Consider the following 27,365-nt stretch of genomic DNA (forward strand, 5'->3'; position numbering starts at 1 on the left):
TTTGTTTGTTTGTTTGCTTGGGGCTTTTAAGCATGAATTAGAGCTGTATAGTGAGTTTTTGATGCGAAGAGGAACTGAGGCTTCCTGCTCTTTTTTTACCACAATCTTAGCCATTATGTCTTTGAATATGTTTTCAATGCCACATTTTTCTCTTCTCTTTCTAGGATTTTTAAGTACATTTTGGATGTTTGATAGTTGTTCCACTAGTCCTTGAGGCGCTATGAATTTTACCTATCTCATTTGCTTTATTTTTTAGACTGAATAAGTTTAAATTATATTTGATATGCTGATTGATTTCTATCTTCAGTTATCTCCACTGTACTATTTAGTGTAGTGTATGATTGAATTGTTTATTGTGTTTTTTAGGTTCTTGCATTTTTATATGTCTTGTAGCTTTTGCTTCTATACTTAGATTGTTATTAATTTGTTTTCTTTAGGAGATGTGTAATTGTTCACTGATGCAGTTTTTGTGGGTGCCATAAAACCTTTTTCTCATAAATCCAAGATACTAGTTAGCTCACTATGGGCATTGGTTGGTTGTGATTTTTATTTTTACTGTGATATGCATTATATTTAAGAGATATGAATAATTTTCTCTATAACAACTGCATAAGGAAACACTTAATCCTGCTTGAAATTTCTCTGTTAGAAGAGAGTATTCCAGTTTAAATTTAGATTTAGTGTGGTCTGCTTTTTGAGTGACAGGTTATGTTCTCAGGATTAGCAATATATGAGCTTCATTCTTCTAGCTCTGCAGTAGCACCTTTTTTCTTGCAATTTTGTTCCACCTGTTAGGCTACAGGGCTCTTCTGGTGTTGTTTGGTACAGGTAGGTACTGAAAGATCCATGAGATTAAAAACATTTTCCCTGACTGCTTTTTAGCTGCTGGTGTTCATGTGCTTTATTTATAACTTTTCTCTGAGCACTGCATCGAGAAAGCTACTATGAGAACTTTGGGGAATATCTTTACTTCTTGGCTTGGGGAATACCTCATGATGATCTGCCAGCAAAGTCAAGGAAAAAAGCTCCATTCTAGACTGTTCTCTCCCCTGAGCTGAGGGGTAGCACCTTGTTTTCTTTCTACCACTTTGTGAAGGGCTTCTGGCTACAGGTCCTGTTGATATCAATGAGTTGGTGGTGTTTCCTGCTCTTGCTTAGCAAAAAGCAAGGTGTATGTTTCCTCTATGCTCAGAGATGGGTTTTATGGTAATTTTAGATGAAACATACTGCTATCAGTGTGTGTTGGGCATAAGATAGACTGGCCCACTTAGGCTCTGCTCACTGTCACTGATGGTGAATGTGGACCTCTTCACACACAGTAGGGGTGTGTAATAGGCTAGGCCTCTAGAGGAAAAGAGAATAGTTAGTGATGGAGATGCTTACAGACCAACTCATGAGATAGAATTCCCTGAGACTAAAATTTTCAGTTTAGGTTTAATAAATCAATATAATTGATTTTAGATGTCACTAGATTTAAAGGAAATGCCAGGAAAGCTAGAAGAGAATATTAGGGGAGCACTCAGGAAAGTGAAATACTATAAAGTCATCAAGGAAGAAATGTAAACTAGGAATGATCAGCTTCCTCTAGAGTGAGATGTTAAAGAGAAATCAAGGATAAGAAATAGCAAGTAAGATTCTTTGGGGTAACTAAAAAAAATGAACAATTTCACAGTTGCAGAATAATGTAGTAAATTGTATAGAGATTGCAGTTAAACACAATGTTAAAGCTATCTGACCATCAAAGAAAAGATGCACTTGAGAGGTGCTTTTCAAAGATTTAGAATTACAGCAAGAATGACTTGAGGGAATATGGGAATCGTGATTATCAATAGACATAAGAGGGTGAAGAGGTAAGCATTGCAACAGAAAAAGTGGAATGGAATATCTCAGTGGATAATATCTAGGAATCATGTTGAAATCAAGACTTAATTTGTAAAACATTCATGAGTATATCTTCCTATATTTCTTTTTAGGACCATTGTTTTTATGAAGGATATGCAGCAGAAATTCCAAAATCCGTTGTGGTACTAAGTACCTGTGCTGGACTCAGGTAATGACATGTTCCAGAGCCCCCACATGTAAAGATCTTGAATGGCACCTTAGTTTTCAGAAATGTTTCCAAGGTAGAATGAAAACAAACAAATATGGACTTTGGTTGTATTTCTTATACATTTTCTTTACTTCTTTCTCTTTATTGTTCCATGCCATGTATTGGCATTAAGAGAGCTACTGTACGAGCCCCAACTACTCCTACATGCTGTAATAGAAAAAAAAAGATTTGGAATGTATGCATTTCTGTTTTTGACAAGGCTGTCCTTGTCCTGATGCCAACATTAGTAAAGGAACGTATAAGAAAAGAAAATAGTAGGCTAACATCCCTGATGAACATACATGAAAAAATCCTGAACAGTATATTAACAAATGTAATTCACAAATACATCAAATGAATCATTCATTGGGTCAGAATGGGGTCTATCTCTTGGAAGCAAGGATGGTTCAACATAAGCAAAGCAATAAATACCATACATAACTTGATGAGAATGAAGGTGAAAAAGCAGAAATGCAAAGCAGAAATGAATCTGACAAAATTCATCATCTTTCTTTTAACAAACAGACGTCCATTTACAAAATATCATAGTAACAATACAAACAAAACAGAGTTACAGTCAAAGTTAGGAAATTAACAGTGGTTGTTGTATTACTTACTGATATCTTCAAAGTGGTTTCTCAGGAAAACAAATAGAGACAAGATTGATCAAACAAGTAATCATTAACCATTCCTTTCTGTAGAGCAACAGATGACAGTAGTACAACTATGTTAGCTATCCTGTATATACATACATACATAATTTTCCCTTCTTTCCCTTCTCTTTTCCCACACCCCAGTTGCTCTTTACTTTTGAGCGTTTTCCTTTAGTTTCACAGTGTCTATCATATCTCCTAGTTTTTATTCACTCTTTCAGGTCTTAAATTAGTGAGACAATATGATTCTTACACATGCAGGTCTGATTTATTTCACTTATGAGTATGGTCTCTAGTTGTGACCATTTAAATATAAAGGCCTCGAGTTTATCTTTCTTTACAGCTGAGTAATATTCCATTATATAAAAGTACCACAATTTTCTTAGCCAGTCCTCAGTGGATGGACATTTGGGTTGCTTCCACAATTTAGCAATTACAGATTGTGCCGCTATGAACATGGGTGCACATGTATCGCTGTGATATGCTGTTTTCAGATCTTCTGGGGAAATACCCAGAAGGGGAATAACTAGGTTGAATGGGACCTCTAGACCTAGTTTTCTGACGAATCTCCAAACTGATTTCCACAGTGGTTTCACCAGTCTGCATTCCCACCAGCAGTGGGGAAGGGTTCCTATTTCTCCACAGCCTCGCCAGCATTTGTTATTGGTTCATTTCTTAATGCTAGCCATTCTTACTGGGGTGAGATAAAATCTCAGTGTTGTTTGAATTTGCATTTCTTGAATGACTAATGATGTTGAACATTTTCTCATGTATTTATTTGCCACTTGTATTTCTTTATCTGAGAAGTGTGGTTCATCTCAGCTGCCCATTTTTGGATTGGGTCTTTGAATTTGGGGGGGCTGATATTTTTTAATTCTTTATATGTACTAGATAGAAGCCCTTTATCTGAGGGACAGTCAGCTAAAATTTTTTCCCAATTTGTGGGTTTTCTTTTTACTCTGCTGATGATTTCTTTAGATGTACAGAAACTTTTCAGTAGGATGAGATCCCATTTGTTGATTCTTTGATGTATTTCATAGGCAGTTTGGTTTTTGTTCATGAACTCTTTACCTACCCCTATGTCTTCAAGGTTTTTTCCTACTGTCTCTTCCAGTATGTTTAGTGTTTCTGTTTTAATATTAAGATCTGTGATCCATTTCTACTTGAGTTTGGTGCATGATGATAGAATTGGGTCTATTTTCAGTCTTTGGCAAGTGGCAAGTTAATTTTTCCAGCACCATTTATTAAAGAGGGTGTCATTCTTCCAGTGAGTTTGATTGGCCCCTTTATCAAAGATTAGGTGTCTGAGTGTGTTTGTAGTTATGTCTATGACCTCCAGTCTATTCCATTGCTCTTCCAGTCTGTGTTTTAGCTAGTACCATTTTGATTTTATTACAGTGGCTTTGTAGTATAATTTCAGGTCACGGAATGTGATTCCACCTGACTTGTCCTTGTTGCCCAGGATTGCCTTTGCTATTCTGGACCTCTTCTGGTTTCAGATGAAAAATTCATCATCTTTTTGTGACAAAAATTAGTCGTATATGTCTCAACAATTAAAAGCCATATATGACAGTTATACAGTTCACATCATTCTAAACCATGAAGAGTAGAAATCCTTTCCTCTAAGAGTAGGAATAAGACAGAATGCTTACTATCATCACTTCCGTTCAGCATAGTAGTAGGAGTCCTAGCTGTAGAAATCAAACAAGAGAAAGACAGAAACATCTAAATTGGAAAAGAAATTATATTATTCACAGGTAAATCTCTCTCCCCCTTACTCTCTCCATATATATATAGAGAGGGAAGTCTCTATATATGATTGTACCAAAAATTTTAAAAGTAAATAAATGGATTTGGTAAAGTTGCAGAAGAAAATTCAGCATATAAAATCAGTGCCATTTTATACCCTTACAAAAATTATCTGAAAAGGAGATAGAACAAGCAATTTGATTTGCATTATCTACTACAAAATACAATTTTTAAGGAATAAATTGAACCAAGGAAGTGAAAGACCTGCACGTTGAATACTATGAAATGTTGAAGAAAAATTTGAAAAAGACACTACTATTGGAAAGATATTCTGTGTTCATGAATTGGAAGAATTAGTGCTAAAAGTTTCATATTACCCAGAGAAATCTACAGATTCAGTGCAACTCCCATCAAAATCTCAATGTATTTATCCATACAAATAAAAAAGAAAAACTCCTAAAATTGATATGGAGCAATTAGTGTGGCAAACAAAAGCTGAAGGTATCACACAACCTGACTGTAAATATATTACCAGCCTATAGGTATCACAACAGTATTGTACTGACAACAAAATTAACTTGCAGACTAATGAAACAGAATAGAAACCCCAGAATTAAATGCACACTGGTGAAGTCCATTGACTTTTGAAAAGGTGCTAAGAGCACAGAATAGGAGAAGTACATGCTCTTCCATATGTAATGTTGATATGACTGCATACTCACTTGCAGAAAAATGAAGTCAAACCTCACAATAAATAAAAAAGCCATCTCAAAATGTACTAAAGGGATAAATGTAAGAGTGGAAACCATACAACATACAATTTAACATAAGGAAAAGTTTTGGGACATTCCTTTGGGCACATTACTTTGATTTCTTTTTATTTGACCCTAGAATTACAGGTAACAAAAACAAAAAATAACCAAGTAGATGAAATCATACTGATAAGCCTCTGCAGAGCAATGGACACAATTTACAAAGTGAAGAGATCACTCGTAGAAGGGAGGATCTCTGAAAAGGAATTCATACCCAAAATACATAGAGAATTCACGCAAACAATAGTATGCAAAGAAATAGTTTTGTTAACAAAAAAACTTTATGGATAACAAGTACATAAAATATATAAAACATCCCTAATCTTCAGAATATGCAAATCAAAAACACAAGATATCACCTAAGACGTATTCAACTGGCTGTTTTCAAAAAGACATTTCAGTGTTGAAGAGGTTGTGGAAAAAAGGAACCCTTGCACAATGTTCTTGAAACTAAATACATACAGCTATTCTGGAACATAGTATGTTGCTTCAGGAAAGCTAAATGTGGATCTAGCATATGACCCAGTAACTCCTCTTCCTCTCTGATATGTATCAAAATATATGAGAGATTTCTACACTCCCATATTCATGGAAACATTACACTAAATTTGCAAGATATGGAATCAATTTAAGTGTCCATTAGTGGGTAAATGAATAAAGAAATGTAGTAAACATATAATATGAAATAGTATATAGATATAAAAGAAGGAAACCCTGTAATATGCCACAACATGCATGAAGTTGGGGAACATTTTATTCAAAGCTAACAAAAGAAAGTACAACATGAGGTTGTTTTAATTTGCCTTTCTCTAAAACTAAAAAGCATTCTTGTAGCAGTGAAGAGTAAAATGATAATGATCAGGTCATGTGGAGAAAGAAAGAGATAATGGTCAGTGTATACAGAAGTTGAGCGATAGCATAAGTCCAAGAGATTCATTGTGTTACTTGAGCCTTACTAATAACTTGCTAGTAGTTGTTAATTTTACCTTTGAAAATTGGAGACATGGTAGATTTTAAATGCTGTCTCCCCCCGCCCGCAAAAAATCATTATGTGAGATAACATTTATGGTAATTGTCTCCATTTGGCTATTCAACAATGTGCACCTGTTTTTAAACAATATTTGTACCTGACAAATACATTTTTTTGATTAAAAATGAATTTTAGCCAGGTGGGTGGCACACGTCTATAATCCTAGCACTCAGGAGGCTGAGGCAGGAGGATTGTTGCAAATTCAAGACCTGCCTGGTGTACAAAGTGAGCTTAAGGCCAGCCTGAACTGCATAGCGAGACCCTTGTCTGAAAAAAGAATAAATTTTTAAAATATTTCAAAATTAGTTTATATTCTTCTGAGAAGTAGAGCTATGAAGGACCAACAGGTCAGCTCTCCTTGAAAGAAGAGCATTTGTGTCCATTTTGGATAAACATGGCCCTACAAACAGTGCAGCAGATCATCAAAATTATACACCATAACCAAGTTGGATTCATCCCAGGGATGCAGGGATGGTTCAACATACATAAATCAATACATGTAATACACCATATTAACAGAGCCAAGGACAAAACCCATATGATCATCTCAGGAGATGCAGAAAAAGCTTTTGACAGAGTCCAGCACCCACTGATGATAAAAACTACAGAAATTCAGAATAGACGGTCTTTACCTCAATCTGACAAAAGCCATCTATGACAAACCAATGGCCAACGTCATACTAAATGGACAAAAACTGAAAGCTTTCAATGTAAAATCAGGAGTAAAACAAGAATGTTCATTATCACCACTTCTAGTCGATATAATTGTGGTAATATTAGCCAGAGCAATTAAACAAGAAAGAGAAAAGGAATAAGAATAGGAAAAGAAGTTAAATTATCATTATTCACAGAGGACATGAAACTCTACATAGAAGACCCCAAAAACTGCATCAGTAGACTCCTAAGATTAACCAAATTTGAGTAGCATAGCTGGATACAAAGTCAACACTCAAAACTCAATAGCATTCCTGTACACAAACAACAAATTCACTGAGAGAAATAAGGGGAAAAAACACTGTTCACAGTATCATCCAAAAAATTAAAGTACCTAGAAATCAATTTAATGAAGGATCTAAAAGACCTCTATGTTGAATAATACAGTACTCTGAAAGGGAAACTGAAGATGATATCAGGAAAAAGAAAGATATCCCTTGATCTTGGGTAGGAAGAACCAATATAGTAAAAATGACCATACTTAGGAAAGAATCCTAAAATTCATTTGGAACCAGAAGAGACCTAGAATAGCAAAGGAAATTCTGGGCAACAAAAGCAAGGCAGCGGGCATCACAAACCCTGAACTTGAAATTATATTACAAGGCTACTGCGATAAAATCAGCATGGTACTGGCAAAAAACCAGACCCACGGATCAGTGGAACAGATTAGAAGGTGCAGAAACAGTTCCAGACACACTCAGCCACTTTATCTTTGACTAAGGAGCCAAACACATTCACTGGAAGAAAAATAGCCTCTTTAATAAATGGTGCTGACAAAACTGGCTTTCCACATGCCAAAGACTAAAACTAGACCCATGTATTTCACCATGCACTAAATTAAAGTCAAAATGGATCAAAGATCTAAATATTAAAACAAAAACACTAAATCTATTGGAAGAGAAAGTAGGTAAAAATCTTGAAGACATAGGGGCACATGCTAGATTCATTTGCACTTCTTAAAGCCAACTGAGGGGGTAAGGAAATATCCTAGCCAGCTCCGTACATATCAATACATGGAATTAGGGGTAGGTTTGGCCAAAATGGAGACAAATGATCTTCCTTTAAGGAGAACTGTCCTGGTGGTCCTCCACATAGAATCATAGGCTTTGGCAGTATAAAAGCATAGGCTTTTGCCAGTATAAAAGCCTGTATAAAAAATTTTTAAATAGTACTTGGATTAATATTATAATGTATATTAAATGTTTTTATACATGAGTATATATTAAATATATGTATTTATCAGAATTTACATATTTTTGTTCCAATCAGAATATTATAGTTACATTCTTATCATTAAAAATTAAATTTAAGTATGATAGGGGGTGCTTAGGTAACAGACTGCAAAGATCATCAAATAGATGTAACATATTTAGCATCAGTTTATATTTCTCTTTGGAAAATACTCATTTTCTTTTTCTTTTTTTGTGTTTGAACATATAGAGGATTGTTACAGTTTGAGGATGTCAGTTATGTGATCGAGCCATTGGACTATATACCTACATATGTGCATATGCTTTATCAGATAAAGAATAACAACAAGGCTCATTCCTCTTTACCAGAAAGCTACCCTATGATTCTATCTCCACGTCAGCCTTACAGAATTCATGTGAAACAAGAAGTGAGTAACCCTTTCTGTGAGATCCTCATTTGTGTTCCTTTTGAGAAGCTTACGTTCAAATTTGAGATTCATCTCATTGTGGAAACAAACTTCAAACACATGTTGATCATAAAAGCCTATGTCAGGTGGCATATCTTTAAAAATATTCTCATTGATATAATATTTAGAATATGCACTATATAAACATAAATTAAAGGTCATTATAACCATGGAAATATTCCCTAATTGTAAGATTTTTTGTGCACCTAAAGATTATGGCAGTTTTACTGAATACACATGCTGATATTACAAAAGTTTTCACAGTTGCTGGTTATTTGACAAGTATTTCCTTTTGTAAAGTATATTCTTTCTAAAAATTATTATTTTGATAGCAAATTTATGGGTAGAAAATATGGAGGAAACTGCACTAGAAAGTTGTCCATATATTGTTTTCTAGAGAAAGTGCTATTTTGGAGTATTTGTTCTAATTATTTTTATTTATTAGTATATGTTGGCAATACATAATGACTAATTTCACTGTGGGTATTTGATACATTTCATGATGTGTTTTATTTATTTATTTTTTTTTTTTTGGCTTTTTCTCCAGTACCGGGAACCGAACTCATGACCTTGTGCTTGCCAGGCAGGCGCTTTTGCCGCTGAGCTAAATCCCCAGCCCCTCATGATGCGTTTTAAATTTTTGTATCTTTTTCTCTTCTTCCTCTTCCCCCTCCCTACATCCTCTTCCCATTTGCAGATCTATATCCCTGTTTCCTTTCATTTATCTTTCGTTTTACTCTGTTACTTATTTATATTTTTGGTTTTTCTTTTTTTTTTTCTTTTTTTTTTGGTTTTTCTCCGGTACCGGGAACCGAACTCACGACCTTGCTCTTGCCAGGCAGGAGCTTTTGCCGCTGAGCTAAATCCCCAGCCCCTGGTTTTTCATATTAGAGAAACTATATGGTATACAAGCTTATGTGTCTAATTTACTTCACTTAACATTGGGACCTCAAGGTGCATCCATTTTCCTACAAATTACTCAAATTTACCCTTCCTCATGGCAGAGAGTACTTTATTGTTTGTAAATACATTTTCTTTACACATTTATCTATTGATGGACATACAGACTGTTTCCAGAATTTGGCTGTTATGAATTGTGCTGCTATAAATATGGGTATGCATATACCAGTCTAATATGACATCTTTAACTCTTTTGGGAACATACCTAGTAGGAGAATAGCTGGGTTGAATGAAAACTTTAGTTTTAGTTTTTTGAAGAATCTCCATACAAATTTCCATAGTGGTTGTACTAGTTTACATTACTAGGAACAATGTAGGAGAGTTCCTTTTTGAAATGCCTCTCCAGCATTTGTTATTTCTTGATTTCTTGATGCTCGCCATTCTTTCTGGGAGTAAGATGAAATCTCAGTGTTCTTTTAATCTACATTTCTCTAACAGCCAGTATGCTGAACACTTTTTCATGTATTTATGGGCCATTTCTACTTCTTCTGAGAAATGCCTGTTCATTTTAATTGTTCATTTATTTATTGAGTCTTTTTATTTTGAGGGGTGTAATGTTTTTGCATTCTTTGTACATTCTACATGTTAATCCTGTGTTCAAGGTATATGTGGCAATTTTTTCCCATTGTATAGATTGTCTCTTCATTGTTTCATTTGCTGTGTAGATTTTTAAAAATTTGATATGATTTCATTTGCTGATTCTTGATGTTATTTCATGTGCAATTGTGATTCTGTTCAAAAAGTCCCTGCCTAAAACCATGACTTCAAGAATTTTACCTATTTTATCTTTTAGCAGATTGTTTCTGTTTTAATATTTAAATCTTTGATCCATTTTAATTTGTTTAGTACATGATGGAAAATATGAGGGTCTATCTTCAATCTTTTGCATGTGTATAGCCAGTTTTCCAAGCACCATTTATTAAAAAGGCTGTCTTTCCTCCAGTGTACATGTTTGGTCCCTTTGTCAAAGATTAGGTGACTCAGTGTGGATAGAGTTGGTTCTGAATTCCTTATTCTGTTTACTGATCCATAGGTCTGTTTTTATGCCAATACCATGCTGCTTTTATCACTATAGCTTTGTAATATAACTTGAAATGTGAGGTTGTAATGACTGCTGCTTTGCTGTTATTCTCCAAGATTGCTTTTGCTATTCTGGGTCTCTTCTAGTTCTACATAAATTTTAGTATTGTTTTCTCTAGTTTGTGAGGAAGACTGTTGATTGGAATTGCATTAAATCTGTTTATTAGTTTTTGGATTATAGCCATTTTGACTCTACTGGTTCTGCATATCCAAGAGCATGAGTTATTATTCCATTTCTTGATTTACTAGTTGATCTCCTGTTTCAGAGTACTGTAGTTTCCATTGTACACATCTTTTACTTCCTTAATGAGGCTAATTCTTCAGTGTTCTGTTTTTCTTGATGTTACTGTGAGTGGTACTGTTTTCCTGATTTTTCTCAGTGAGCTCATTATTGGTGTATTGGAATGCTATTGATTTTTGCATCTGCCTACATTGCTGAACTTCGTTATTAATCCTGGGGGTCTTTTGGTGGAATTTTTTGAGTCTTCTGTGTAAAGGCTCCTGTCATCTGCAAATAATGATAATTTGACTTCTTCCCTTCTTATGTATATTCCTTTTATTTCTTTCTAATGCCTGATCACTCTGGCTAAAGTTTTGAGCACTATATTGAACAGAAATGGTGATAGTGGATATCTGTCTTGTTACTGATTTTAGAGGGAAAACTTTCAACTTCTTCCCATTTAATATGATGTTGGCCTTGGTTTGTTATAAGTGGCTTTTATCAGATTGAGGAAAGGTCCCGCTTTCCCTTTTTTCTTCAGTGTTTTTATCAAGAAAGGATTTTGGATTTCATCAAAGGCCTTTTCTCCATCTATTGAGATGATCGTGTGTTTAGTGATGAATTACCTTTATTGATTTGAATTATCTTTGCATCATAGGGATAAAACCTTCTTGATCATAATATATGATCCCTTTGAAGATTTGTTGCATTCTATTTTCCAATATCTTATTAAGGCCTTTTGCGTCTCTGTTCGTTAAAGAGTTGCCTGTCATTTTCTTTTTTACTTAGGTCCTTTTCTGGCTTTAGAATGACAGTGATGCTGGCTTCCAGAAATGAGATTGGAAGCCCTCCTTTCTGTTCAAAATTTCATTGAAGAATTTGAGGAGTGTTGCTGTTATAATCTCCTTCAAGGTCTTGTAGAATCCAGTGGTGAATCCATCAGGTCCTGGGCTTTTCTTAGTTGGTAGGATTTTTATTACTACCTCAATTTCATTGCCTATTACTAGATTATTCAAAAATTTTATGTTGTATTGGATCAGTCTTAGTAATTCCTGCGTGTGTAGGAATCTTTCCATTTCTTCAAGATTCTCCAATTTGTTGGAGTACAGTTTTTCATAATAGTTACTATGTTTTTCTGGATTGCAGCAGTGTCCATTGCAATTTTATCTTTTCCAGTTCTAATTGTATTGATATCAGTCTTTCTGTCCTTGATAAGTTTGCCCAAGTTTTTGTTTATTTTTTTGAGGATTTCAAAGAATCAGCCCTTTGATTCATTATTTGTATTGTTTTTTCCTGTAAACTTCATTAATTTCCACTCTGATCTTTATTATTTTCCTTCTTAAAACTAGATTTGTGTTTGGACTGTTCTTGTTTTTGGAGTATCTTGAGATGCATCACTTAGGTTATTTATTTGAGCTCACTTTGTTTTTCGTATGTGCACATTGATAACAACAAACTTCCTCTTAGGACTGCTTTCATTATGTCCCATAGGTTCTAATAATTTTATATGCCTAATTATAAATGTAGCATTATAAATGTACAGGGTTTCTTTACAAAAGATATTTAACCATTATGCTTCTTGAAGTTTTTCTCTGCCAATAAGTGAATAATGCATGTTTTCCTTGTTATTAAATTGTTATGTTTACTATTTAATAAATATTATTGGTTAGCATAGCTATTAAAATGTGAAATATTTCGTAATGTAAAATAGAAATGGAACAGAAGGCTAAAATTAGTGCTAAATACTGGAGTGGAACCCACTGCTAACTTTCACACATAGATTCTTCTATGCATTTGCATATATTGATATATATATATATATGTGAACTTTGAAAAGATATTCTTAATAAAATTATGTCATAGTTTGTATTTTATGTTTAGTTTAATAATTTAATTGAGTTAATGGACCAAACTTTTGAACAGTCACACTTTTTTTTTTTTTTTTTTTTTTTTGGTTTTTCTCCGGTACCGGGAACCGAACTCACGACCTTGCGCTTGCCAGGCAACAGTCACACTTTTAATCATTAAAAGACACCACATGTCACTGCCAGAATGGAGATGCTTGAGTATAGTTTTGTTTTACACTTTTTCTTTCTTTCGCAGGAAAACTCAGTAATTATTTTGACATATTTTATGTGATGGTCCAATTACGCATACCTTAATTGGCATAAGTACTATTATAAGTATACACACCTAAATTGAGTATCTTTAATACAGTATAACATTTTCTAAAAGGATAGAAAATATTTCTAAAAATTACATAAAAGCTTATATTATAGGTATGTTTTTTACACTAATGAAAGTACAAAAATCTGTAGATACACAATGAACATCTTTGTTAAAACCATAGATAAAACATAGGACCCAAAACTGAAAACAAGATACAATAAAAAATTAATGTGTTAAAAACATAGTGGGCATATCCACTTAGCCCTATTCCTTAACTCATCCACAAACAAAAAAATGAAAATAGTGAAGTTTTTAAGTGGTCTAAACATACAACAAACAGTAGAGGAGTCACAGCGATTGATGCTGAAGAACATATAGGTAGCTGACTTCACTTCTGAAATGCTAAATCCTCAACTAACATTTAGGCTAAGCTATAGGAACATGTTTCTACATTGAAGTAAAACCAAAGTTTTACTGATACTGGCTTACACAAATATGTCAGAAGAGGGCATAAATCTGTACCAAGGAAGAAGTATGGTGAAAATAAATTGTACCAATATTTATAAAATTGAATGCCCTTGGTTAATCAATATTTTCTGTCCTAGATAGCAAATAATAATTTTTTTCCTTTGGAAAGCCTGAAATGGAGGTGCCAGTCGCAGATATTCTGCACAGTGAGCCTCACTTGTCTGAATTCTTGGAACTAAAAATGCTTCAGAAGTTGGATGTTTTGGAATTTTGAATACTTACGTTCACATAATGAAATATCTTGGGAGTGGGACACAAATATAAGCATAAAAGTCATTTGTGTTTCATGTGTCTGTACACACACATAACTTGAAAGTAATTTTATGTAGTATTTTTATTTCAAGTGCATTTTGACTGTGACTTACTACATGAAGTTGAATGTGGGATTTTCCACCTCACATTTCATGTCAGTGTCCCAAAAGTTCCACTGTGAGACCATGTAGAAGTTCAACTTTTCCCTCAACTTTTCACAATAGAATGGGAATAGTATACTGAAACTAGTCTCACTACATTAAATGGGTCACACTAGATATTTGGAACCTGTTTATATCTTCAAGAAGTTAGATTGAAAAGTTTGTTTTGGGGCTGGGGATTTAGCTCAGCGGCAAAAGCGCCTGCCTGGCAAGCGCAAGGTCGTGAGTTCGGTTCCCGGTACCAGAGAAAAACAAAAAAAAAAAAGAAAAGTTTGTTTATAGGAAGGAATAAAATCAGTTACCTAGAAAACACTTAACCACATTGGTAGCATAATTTTCCCAAAAATCAACTCAGAAAAGTCACCCATAGGGAAGCCACATTTCATAAACCCCAGATGTAGTCACAGGTGTTAGAATGAGTTATATACTTCTTCATACTGTGAGGATGTACTAAAATGTGTTGAATCAATTTAATATGGAAGACAAAGGTATGACAAAATGAGTTAAATTTTGAGGTTATCCAAGTAAGGTCAGGAAGACAAAATGACTATTGATATCATTTTAGACCTATGAAGAAAATATTTTAAAGTATTATAAAAAATAAAGACAGAAAGGCAATGGTTCTTTTATTGTTTTTCTGAGACAAGTTCTCACTATGTAATTCAGGCTGGCCTGAAACTCAGCATGAAGTCCAGGCTGGGCTAGAACTCAAGGCAATCCTCCTTCCTCAGCTTCCTGAGTACTGAGATTGCAGGCATTTGCCACCACACCCAGCTAGAGTTCTTGATGTTAATATATATGATAATTAAAATTTTGCAACTGTATTAAAAAAACTTCTTATGAAGCAGGGTCTCACTGTGTAGTCCAGGTGGACCTTAAACTCACTGTGTAGCCCAGGTTGGCCTCAAACTCAACAGCAATCCTGAGTTGCTGGGATTACAGGTGTGTGCCACCACACCCAGCTGGATAAAAGTTTATGAAATAAAATTCCAGAAATCATACAGAAAAGTGAAGAGCCATTACAAGTTGACAAGGGAGATAGTGAAATAAAATTTAAATAATAAATGTGACACAGAGTTTCATTAAAAATGAAGACTGAAAATGAAAGTGAGTTGAATAAATAACACAATAATCCATGCAAAGTTGTAAGAATTATTTAACATAAGTTCTGAACTGATATAAAATCTATCTTTATGAAGCTGCAGAATGGAATAAATTTTTCAACAGCAATACTCAAAATTGAAAAATAATGTCACAGTGTTTGAAAATAAGGCGAAGTTGTTTCTAGTCTGTAATTCTAAGGGGTAAAATGATAAAACTATGTCTATAGAAGACTCTGCCAAAATAAGAGAAATTAATCTGTATGACCAATATGCACTAATAAAAATGATGTGGATTAAAAAATCCAGTTCTGGTAGTGCATGCCTAAAATCTCAGTATTCTGGGATGCTGAGGCAGGAAGCTGGTATGTCTGAGCCCAACCTGGCAATTTAAAGATTGAGTAAGAACCTGTCTAACAACAACACCAACAAAAATTTGGGTGTGTAACTCAATGTGAAGGCCCAATACTACAAAATAAACAAGAACAAACTGAAATAGGATAGAACAACTGTTTAAGTAGTTTTTCTTAAACTGTATTCCTGTATTCTTCATAATAATCACTATTAAGTCAAATAGCACTAGGTTTTATCACCTAAAGTATAATAAAAGTCACAGTACCCATGCTCAATAAAGATTTTACTTACAAGAACTACATTTATTCTCAAATAAGATTAATAACTGAAAAGGAATAATCATGGAGTATATAAATGAATATATATGTAACAAACAGAAGGGCACCAAATCCAAAGTGAATGAAAAAACAGTATTCTTATTATTAAATAACCAGGGAGCTATCATTATTCCAACTTTTCACACAATTCTAGGATTTAGGGCCATTATCCTTTGCTTCATATCAGAAAATAGAGATCAAGAATATTTAAACTAGTATCCTAGAAATTCTCTGGTGAGTGGTAGTACTAAAACTGAAACTTTGGTGCTCTGGGAGACTGAAGTAGGAGGACCACAAGTTTGAGCCCAACCTAGGCAACCTGGTAACTTAGAACCTATTTCAAAATAAAATTATTTTAAAAAGGAGCTGAGGGGGGCTGGGGATGTAGCTCAGCAGCACAGCACCTGCCTGGCAAGCGCAAGGTCGTGAGTTCGCGCCTCAGTACCAGAAAAATAAATAAATAAATAAATAAATAAATAATGAGCTGAGGGTATATTTCAGTGCCAAACCCTGTGTTCAATCCTCAGTACTATAAACACATACATACATATATACATACCTGTATACACATACATAGGTACATAACTACATCAGATAATACAGCTCCAGGGATATGCTCTTTACTGCTCTGTAATCTACAACTACATAGTCTGTTGGAGAAATATTCAGATGTGTTCATGAAGTAAATGTAGGAGAAAATAAACTCATTAAAATGAAAAAAAAATGAATAACAGTAGCACTCTACTAAAATCCCAGTGTTGGAGTTGATAGAAGTTTCTCAGTTCATACCCCCTGGCTATCCCCCAACACCAAAAAATACTTTTTCAGCCACCCAGAGATGTGTCTTGGGAGAGACTAGGCACTGGGACTTTAGGAAATCCAAGTGGAACCAAGACCCAGGATTATTTGAGACAGCAGCCCATTACCTGAGTGGTAGACCTGCCAACTGTAGTGCTGACCCAGCACCAGAAGTAGCTGTGTCCAGTAGACTTAGCTACAGCTGTTTGACTTGACCCTGCTACCAGAACTGTCTGCTATGGGCTATGGCAGAAAATACATCAACTATTACCTTTTCAGAGGTTGATGGATTTAGGTGTGTGCTGCCGAGGTCAAGCATAGTATACTAAGGTTAATTCATGGCATAATGCTAGGATTAAGGGTGTGAGTGCTGCTCACCCTAAGGATATATGTAAGGAACAGCTAAGGTAAGATCTAAGAGCTGTGATCATTGCTTGCTGTTTGTAGCTCACTCGGTTGCTGCCTTCTGCCTGTCCTGCTTTGCCATGAATGGTTTCTCCTCTGTGATAGCCCTCTTCTGTGCTGTCCTCCCTTGGAACCAGCTAACTATGGACTGAAACATGTACACACTGTGAGCCAAATAAACTTTTCCTCCTTTTACTTTGGGTGTCAGGTATTTTGTCTCAGCAGTGAGAAAAATAAGACACATACTGGTAGGTAACATAAAGTATGTTCAAAATTGTCTGGGGAAATGAGATAACTATAATTCCATTTAAATCATGGCATTATGCACAGGAGCTGAGATATGGAATCGACCTCTGCATCCCTCTGTGAAAGAATGGATAAAAAAATTGTGTGTGTGTGTGTGTGTGTGTGTGTGTGTGTGTGTGTATAAATATGCATAGTAGAATAATACTCCACTTTTAAAATGAAGGAAAATTAGTCATTTATAACAACATGAAGAAACCTGGAGGACATTATGCTTGGTCACATAAACCTAGCACAGGAAGACAAATTTTGCATGAGTTCACTTATATGCTGCTATGGCTAAAATATGATTCAAGAGTGTCACTGTCTTGGTTACTTCCTCATTTCTGGAACAAAATATCCAGTACCCACAAGTTAAAGAAAGGATGGTTTACTTTAGCTCACAGTGTATAGACACTTCAGCCTACAGTTGGCTGGCTCTCGGGCAGAGCTGCATGGCAGAGGAGCATTGCAGAAGTGAAACAGGTTCACAGGATGGCGGACAGGAAGCAGTCAGCAGTGAGCTTTCCTTTCCTTTATTATTCCATTCAGAGTACAAGCCTTTGCACTAACTACCAGGTCTAGACCTTCCTATTATTCACACCCAGAGAACTATGCTAAGCCAATCAGTGGACTCACCCAGTTATCATACCCATAATCCAGTTATCACATCCATAATCCAGTATCATACACCCATGATCCAACCATCTCCCATAAATGCCACCTATGAGGGAGTGAGACTTTGGGGGACCATCTAGGTACAAGCTGTAAGAGTCCCACATAAGTTCATGTGCTGGCAGCTTGGTCCTCAGTGTAGTGATGTTAGGAGGTGAGACCTTTGAGGAGTGGTACCTAGTGAGGTAAACAGGGTATGTATCTTCAAAAGAGTTTAGTGGGGTTCTTGAGGGAATAATTTAGTCCTGCAAGTACAGCATGTTATACGAAAAGGACAAGTCTTTCTCCTGAGTCTCTCCTGTCTTGACATGTGATGTCTCCCCTCACATGTCCTGCCACCATGATACTCTCTGTCATGCTGTATTGTGGAAAGGAGTCCTTCATCAGGACTCCTGAACAGATGCTTGGCACCATCCTATTAAGTCTGAAGACTCTGAGCTAAACAAACATCTTCATCATCTGTTTGCAAATACACACCTTCAAGTGTTTTGTTATAATAACAAAAAACAGACCAAGACATGAAATATTTAGGAAGTCAGACTTCATAATATTAGGGCGTGGAATGATGGTTAACACACACTTGTGGGTGAGTGAGTAGGGAGATATAAGTCATCAAATTCAAGGGTGGAATTATCAGTTACATGGGTGGAATAGGTTTTGTAGAGCTATTCCGTGATAATGTGATGATAATTCATAACAGTAAATTTACATTTTCTAAAGTGATATGAAAGTAGAATTTATCATTTTCTGTGGTATAAACACTTAAAATCTACTCCTATAGTATTTGTATGTTCACACCACAGAAAATAATGTGTATGAGATGATAGATATATGCTGATTACCTTGATTTAATTATTCCATAGTATATACATATATAAATAGTGTAGTGTACCTTATAAATATATATAATTCTTATTATTCAAAATAAATAATCTGTAATGTTAATGTCATGGTCAAGAAAACGTGAAATGGACAAAGCAATTGTAATAGTTTCTTTTTGTCATTGCTGAGACAAAATACTTGACCCCCAAAGTTATAAGGGGAAACATTTATTTGGCTTATAGTTTGTGGAAGTTTCAGTCCATAAGCTGTTGGCTCCAAGGCAGATTGATGTGACACAGGGACAACCATTCATGGCAACAGAAGATACCAAAACCTTTGCTCCTGCAAAGGGGGAAACAAGCCTCTTTCCCTCCCTTATATTGTATGCAGGCTACCACCCTAGGTGAAGTGTTGCACTCACATTGCCAATTTCAGCACTAGACAGTGAACCAATCAGAACTCTAGATTCAGCCATCTCTGAAAAGTTCCCTCCCCCATGGCCACATGAGGCTTTGTGGGGACATCCAGATACAAAACGTAACAGCAATGGATATAAAGATGATGGCAAAGAAAACCTAAGAATATGTGATAGTGATTTTATGCCTTAGTTTCCCTGGGCCACTGGGTTCTGACAATCAAGTGTTAGACTTAGTGTGCTCGTAAAGTTGTCTTAAATGAGATTAGCCTTGGTGAACACTGAATCAACCTGTCTTGCATAATACAGATCTTATCCAATCATTGGAATCCTCAGTAGAATAAAAAGACTGCGCTTTAGCCCAAATACAAATCTTTCAGAACGTGGCCTTTAAACTCAAACTGAAGATACAGCATCAGTTTCATGTGCACACACCTGTGTGTGTGTGTGTGTGTGTGTGTGTGTGTATGTGTGTGTGAGTGTGTGTGTGTCCAGAGTGGCAGCTCACACGCCTCAGCTGTTCATTGTTCTGGCTAATTCTACAGGATTTGGAAAAGCCAGCCACCACAATTACCTAGTTGGTTAGTCAGCTTTCTGTCACTGTGACAAAATACCGAAGATAATCTACTGAAAGGAGGAAAGACTTGTTTTTGCTCAGTTTAAGAGCTTTCAGTCCATGGTCACTAGCTCCACTGATGCTGGGTCTGTGCTGAGGCAGGACATCATAGTGGCAGGAGCAAAGCTTGATGGAGCAAAGCTGCTTAACTCGTGATTGCCAAGAGGAGACAGGGAAAGAGAAAGGATAAGAGAAAGAGATAAGAGAAAAAGAAAGAGAAAGGACAGAGGGCAGAGACAAAAAAGCTTGCTTTCAGTGACCTAGTTTTCTAATTAGGCCACATCCATTAAAGTTTTCACTATCTCCCAATAGTACCAACAACTGGGGACAAAACTTTCAACACTTGAGCTTTTAGGGGACATTTGAGATCCAAACTATGACATCTGGGACAATTCCTTGTAATCTTTTTCTGTTTATGTACATATCTTCTCAACTATATTTCTCTAAAGAGCACTGCTGCAGTAAAAAAGATTAATAATAGCAATTCAAGATAATGAAAATTGTCATCACAATAAAATAGCCCTGAAAATATTCCAAGTTATTAAAGAATAAAACTTTAATAAAACAAAGGTAATTTGAATTTTAAAAATTTCTAAGAAGTCCATAATCAAAACTGGCAACAATGAGGTATATTTAACTAATAGTTTTTGGACTTTATAAATAATGAATAATCAATCATGTGCATTTTGGTCTCAAAGAATTGCACTCAAAAAGACAGAAGAATTCAGACTGATTTTGTCCTTTGCCAAAGTGAAATTCAACAGAATGAGTCAAGTTTCTGTGGATCTTTGCTTGTAAAATTATCAACAATCTTAACACCTTGAAGAAGCCATTATTATATAAAATACTATTTTTTAGGAATTTTGAGACTACAGTATCTGAAAATTTGTGACCAATCTGTTTAAATGAAGGCACCCAAAGTTGAATTGAACTATATAATTTAACAGACATGTGTAGAAAGCTATAGAACCTATTAATATTCCAGAAAAACCATTTGGCAGACTTCCACACTCACCCATGTTAAAAAGTTGAAATCGAAAACTTCCTTGATCTAATTGAGAGGGTTTGGGAAAATTTACAGCTAACATAATGAATGTAAATGACTGAAATTTTGCCTCTGCTATGCTACATGAGTATGTAGCACTTAAATTTATTATAAAGCTCTAACCCCAAATAGGATGTTACCAGAATATCCGGTCTTTGGAAGGTAATTAGATCAATTCATGAAGAGTCTCTCATACTGGGATTAATGCCCTATTAAAAGAGTAAGAGTGACAGTATCTTCATATCTCTTCTCTATCATGTGAAGATTCAAGAAGACAGCTGTTTGCAAACCAGGAAGAATTTAGATCTGCCAGGACCTTCATGAACCTTCTAGCATTCAGACTTTTGAGAAAGAAATGTTTATTGTTTAAGGCACCCAGTCCATGCATATTTGTTAAGAAGAGCCCAAACTGACTATGAAAATCCCTGTGATTGTGAACCGATGCCTGCCATTGCAACTTCCATTCAACATTGTACTGAAGATTTTAAGCACAATAGGAAAAAGAATAATAATGAAGGGAATACACTTTCAATATAAGCAACCCTCCTTTCTGGATATTCAGCATAATCATCAGAAAAGTACAATTAAAATTTCTTAATATAGATCAATAGGAATGAATAAGATAAAAAATAAAAATGTGGAACATTGGGAACTCATTAGTTCTTGTTCAGAATGCAAGTAATCAAACCACTTTGCAAAGCAGTTTTGCCCTTTATATTCTTTTACACACCTGCAATTACCATATGACTTGTGTATTCTAAGTATTTATCAAAAGCAGTGAAACCATATAATTGCGTAAGTACCTGTGCTTGAATAGTCAGAGCAACTTGGTTTATAAGTGCTAACACGTATAAAAGTCCAATTGACATCTATAGGTGAATGTAGAACAAGTTATCATGAACTGTAAAATAACACAATATTTAGCAATAACACAAATGACCTATGAATACTCCCAATAACATGAAAAAATGCTGAGTGAAAGTAGCCAGATATAAAAGAATAAGTGCCATATAGTTTCATTTATATGAATTCTATACCTGGTTATTCTTACTGATAATGAGGGGAAGAAAACCACAGGTTGCTCAAACCATGTGAGCTATTGGAAGAGTGTGATGGGATTATAGTAATGGTTACACAAGTATGTATATTCATCAAGTATGTATATTCAGCACAAGTTATTTAACTATATATTCAAAATGAAAGAATTTAATTGAATGTAGAACACAATAAGTTAATATAAAGAAGTGAAAGTACAAATCAGTGAGAAAATAAAGACCACATTTAGGGTAAAGTTGATGGAAGTCCACTTAAAAGTTAGGGATGGTATCCTACAAGGTACACTGCAAGTTTTTGAGAGGAAGGAAATAGAGAATTGTCCGTCGTTTCATCAACTTTTTGGAGAACAAATGTTACCGATATGGAATGAGCTGACAATATAGCTCACTGGTAGAATATATGAGAGACCTTGGGTTCATTCTCCAGCATGAAAATTAAAAGGAAAAAAATGAATTGATTTGTTTAAAAACTTTTCTAAGGGTTCTCTTTTGCTTATTTACCAAATATGCATCCATACTTTTACTTTTTATTATCTTTATATTTATGTATATGTATCTGTGTACATAACTCTTCAGTACTGTAATTCTGTACCTCTGGGAGGTTCATAAATATATAATACATGATAATGTTAGAATTCTGAAAATGTTTTTATTCATATTCTTTGTTTCCTAGAAACAATCACTTGGTGCAGTCTTGACCAGGACTCTGAAAATACAAATCATTATGGATAAAGGCTTGGTATGTGTTATTGTTGTATTTCACTGTATTTTTCAGTTTGTGTTTAAATTCAAGTATTTGTATGTTTGAAAATCCTTTCTATTTTACTCTGTTCAAACTTTGTCTCCTCTATTGCCTCTACATTGATTTAAGAACACCAGTACTTATATATTGGTTACCAAATCAGTGTAGGAGTCCAGCAATAATGTACAGAAGGGTTGTATCACACTATAATCTACTGGATCATTTCTAGCTTCAGATATTTCTGAATCCACCTTGAAATCCACTTGGTGAGAGATTCTTGTTTTAAAATAACCTAATTTATTATTCAGTTGGTGATGTTTATTAAATGTTATCTCTAATAACATCATCATATGTGTTATAAATTGCTTGTTTTCTGGTAGACATGCTGTACTTTAAAAATAGGAAGACTCACTAAAGATTCATTTGGCTTTGAGACATTTTTATATGGTACCAGTTTTAGCAAAGCCTTTACAACAATTTCAAAAAGCTGATTTGTTTATTATCATTGACAGTTTGCATAAAGTCTCTCAAGGAGAGTCAAAATATTCTATGTTTTATTCATAAAAAATTTGCAATCTTTAGTAATTTTTATAAAGAAATAAATAATTACAGGAAAGTATGTGTACTAATAAAAATAAAGACTAAAAAAAGTTAGACAAAATAATGAAGAAAAAACATTTAATCATATTTCAGTGAGGTAAATTACAAGCACATATTTCTGTTTTTAACATATATACACATATATACAGTTATGTCTACATACTGATATTTCTTTGTTGTATATATGCTAACATTAACCTTTATTCACATATTCATTAAAGGGGTAATGCCACTTAATCCTAGTGTTTACATAAAGTCCTATTAATATAGTTAATATAGTCTGTTTTACTAATTAAAACATATATTTTAGAGGGACATTTACATCTTAACCATTATTGCTTTTACTTGAGGAATACTGGTATTTTGCCTAAAAACAGAACCACAAGCATCTGACCTACGCTATGCTAAAGACATTATACAAATACAACCAGAGAATGACTTACAACACTGTATAATTAATATTTCCCCTTTTTTTATTTTCAATCTATTTGTCTTTACTTTTTAACTATGGCTCTGACAAACAGTGTATTGATAAGCCTGGGGATTTTTTCTTTGTCTCTATCCAGTCATAGGTAATCTCTGCCTTTTTGATAGAACATGTAGTGAATGTATGTTGTAACAATACTGATAACTAAGGACAGAGATCAAACACTCTTTGCTATTATTGCTGATTACAGGTGATCAGTTATTATTCCATTCTTCTTTACCTTTCCTTGGATTGGTGTATTATATTTAAAATTTATTTATAGTTTCTATATGATTTCATTCTATAGACTTCTGTATCCAGGAACAAGGAGGAGGAGGAGGAGGAGGAGAAGGAGGAGGAGAAGGAGGAGAAGGAGAAGAAGGAGAAGAAGGAGAAGGAGAAGAAGGAGAAGAAGAAGAAGGAGGAGGAGGAGGAGAAGGAGAAAGAGAGAGAGAGAGAGCGGGAGAGAGAGCGCAGAAAAATCCCCATGCCACTGCAAAAGGATGAAAATCAAAATGTCTTTATAATTTCTGTTTTATTGCAGGCTAAGTTCAACTGTGGATCTCCAAGCCTCCCACCCCAGCCCCATATGACTTGCTCAATTGCTTGCCTGTGAACAAGGAGGCTTCTTGATTCAGATGCCCTCTGAACCTGGCTCCCTGCTTCAAGCTTTGCTGGTGTCATGGCTAACTGTATGCCTTTTGCTCTGTCCCTAGGTCTGACCTCAGTTAACTCAAGGAGAGAAGGGCGCAGTGTAATTGGCCCATCACCTAGTTCTCTGCCTAACCCCCCTGATTCCCACTCCTATCCCTGCATGGTAAATCGAACAGCCCACTTTGTATCTTTTCTCTGTAGGCCATCTCCCTAGCGGACTGCCAGATGGTCTCTGGCCATGATGCTGGTCTCTGGCTCTCTGCCTTCCTTCCTTTATTGCTCTTCTCCCCAAACCATTGTGTTGAACTTGTAAGCTTGGTGGAGCCACAGGTCCCAGTGCATTCAACAGCTCCCAGCAGTGGGTGGTGGTGGTGGCTCCAGTGCAAGTTCCTTATGGTGAGCAGTGAGTAGCATGCAGGGTGTCCCATGGATATGAGACTTCCAGTATTTAGCGGAGGAAGGGAAATGAGAAAGTGTGTATTCCTAGGTCAGTCTGGTCTCTTGTCTCCCCAGGGTCTCCCCTCAGTGCTCAATACTGCATCTCTAATCAGGATCCTGTGCTTGTTTTCAGGTTCCCCAAGGGCCTGTGGGTGTTTTCTCACAAACTTCTCTGCAGCTTCCCATTTCTTTAATGCTGTGGTGTAAACATCTTGCTCATTGTGTTTTCATTGAGTTGGGAGCCTACTCTGGTGGTCTGGGTGCTGTTAAAGTGCTGGCTCCCTTGCTCAGAGTGCTCAGCTGTCTCACAAGATGATGTGTACCAGAAATCAACTGTTATAGTGAGACAGTTTTCATCATTGTTTCATAACTAATGCATTATACAATTAGTAGTAAAGATATGTTTTAAAGACCAAAACAAATTAGATATAATACACACAAATGGAAGCTTGTAAACAATGAGAGAATATATATTTTTGCAAATATGTATCAAAGTTATAGAAAATTTGCATTTTGTCATTTTGGTCACATCATATGTGCACTCTGCAGTTAAGTGATAGTAAGTTTAATGACAACTTTGAGGCATTCATAGGAAAATGGACGCACCTTGAGACTATAATGCTAAGTGAAGTAAGTTAGAAACACCAGGTTAAATACTGCATGGCTTCTATTACATGAGAAATAAAAAGTATAAATAATTCCAAGAGCAAACTACAAACAGATAATAGACAAAGACAGAGGGGAAGGAGCAGGAAAGGTGAAATAAAAAAGATAGCTATCCAGAATTATATTTTTCTACAATGAATGAACTTACACACTGAAAATGTATACTAATAAAAAAAATTAAAATGCCATTCTTATTGAGATGGGTAACACTATCCATGATTATACAAATAATATCCTAAGTAAATATGCAATGAACTATTTAAGAATAAAGCTTTATGACATAATTTTCAAATTGCAAATGGAGAAAGTACAAAAGAAAATGGGACACAATATTTCTAACACTCAGGTAAAGAGAGGGGAGGTTTTCTTTGTATTATAAATGCAAACACTCTATAAGCTTGAAATAATTTCCAAATAAAATGTTTAAAAGTAAAGATGAAGATAATTTCATTTCAATAAATGGTGGAGAGAATTCAGTAACCTAAAAATAAATATTAGAAATACAGACCTTTTAAAGAGAGAGCAAGTAGGTGAAGAAAAATGAAATACGTTTAAATGTTCTTTATTTCTTTAAACAACAATTGGGTATTTTTGCTAAAATAATTCATTCTGTGGCTTGTCACAAATGGAGTCATAAAATATATTTTAACTAAACTGCAATGGCTGATTGTCTTTAGATGTAATTTTACTTTTGTAATGCTCTTTAACTATATGTAAAATGGCCTGACATTAATTCTAAATCTCAATAACATGGTGTTCAGATCCTTTTTTGGGGGGGGGTACTGGGCATTGAACTCAGGACTGTGTGCTTGCTGGGCAGGCACCTGTGCTGCTGAGCTATATCTCCAGCCCAATAACCTGGTGTACTAATATCTATCACCAGAGAAATAACGAGGAGCCAGCACTTCAACAGCACCCAGACCACCAGAGTAGGCTCCCAACTCAATGAAAACACAATGAGCAAGATGTTTACACCACAGCATTAAAGAAATGGGAAGCTGCAGAGAAGTTTGTGAGAAAACACCCACAGGCCCTTGGGGAACCTGAAAACAAGCACAGGATCCTGATTAGAGATGCAGTATTGAGCACTGAGGGGAGACCCTGGGGAGACAAGAGACCAGACTGACCTAGGAATACACACTTTCTCATTTCCCTTCCTCCGCTAAATACTGGAAGTCTCATATCCATGGGACACCCTGCATGCTACTCACTGCTCACCATAAGGAACTTGCACTGGAGCCACCACCACCACCCACTGCTGGGAGCTGTTGAATGCACTGGGACCTGTGGCTCCACCAAGCTTACAAGTTCAACACAATGGTTTGGGGAGAAGAGCAATAAAGGAAGGAAGGAAGGCAGAGAGCCAGAGACCAGCATCATGGCCAGAGACCATCTGGCAGTCCGCTAGGGAGATGGCCTACAGAGAAAAGATACAAAGTGGGCTGTTCGATTTACCATGCAGGGATAGGAGTGGGAATCAGGAGGGTTAGGCAGAGAACTAGGTGATGGGCCAATTACACTGCGCCCTTCTCTCCTTGAGTTAACTGAGGTCAGACCTAGGGACAGAGCAAAAGGCATACAGTTAGCCATGACACCAGCAAAGCTTGAAGCAGGGAGCCAGGTTCAGAGGGCATCTGAATCAAGAAGCCTCCTTGTTCACAGGCAAGCAATTGAGCAAGTCATATGGGGCTGGGGTGGGAGGCTTGGAGATCCACAGTTGAACTTAGCCTGCAATAAAACAGAAATTATAAAGACATTTTGATTTTCATCCTTTTGCAGTGGCATGGGGATTTTTCTGCGCTCTCTCTCCCGCTCTCTCTCTCTCTCTTTCTCCTTCTCCT

The 27,365-nt window shown here is 35.6% G+C and overlaps 1 protein-coding gene across 3 annotated transcripts in view; it reads left to right on the forward strand.

The window, feature by feature from the left end:
- Positions 1-27,365, forward strand: part of LOC102021800 (disintegrin and metalloproteinase domain-containing protein 18-like) — a gene marked incomplete at its 3' end in the record, with an annotated part of 82,947 nt that overhangs the window by 46,222 nt on the left and 9,360 nt on the right. For all 3 annotated transcript variants that reach the window (XM_005410550.2, XM_013507716.1, XM_013507715.1), the window contains 3 exon segments: positions 1,974-2,050; positions 8,488-8,665; positions 22,632-22,697. In XM_005410550.2, the coding sequence (XP_005410607.2) occupies positions 1,974-2,050; positions 8,488-8,665; positions 22,632-22,697 (321 nt within the window).

This window comes from Chinchilla lanigera, unplaced genomic scaffold, assembly GCF_000276665.1.
Source record: "Chinchilla lanigera isolate Chin_1 unplaced genomic scaffold, ChiLan1.0 scaffold00135, whole genome shotgun sequence".
Classification (NCBI taxonomy): Eukaryota; Metazoa; Chordata; class Mammalia; order Rodentia; family Chinchillidae; genus Chinchilla; species Chinchilla lanigera.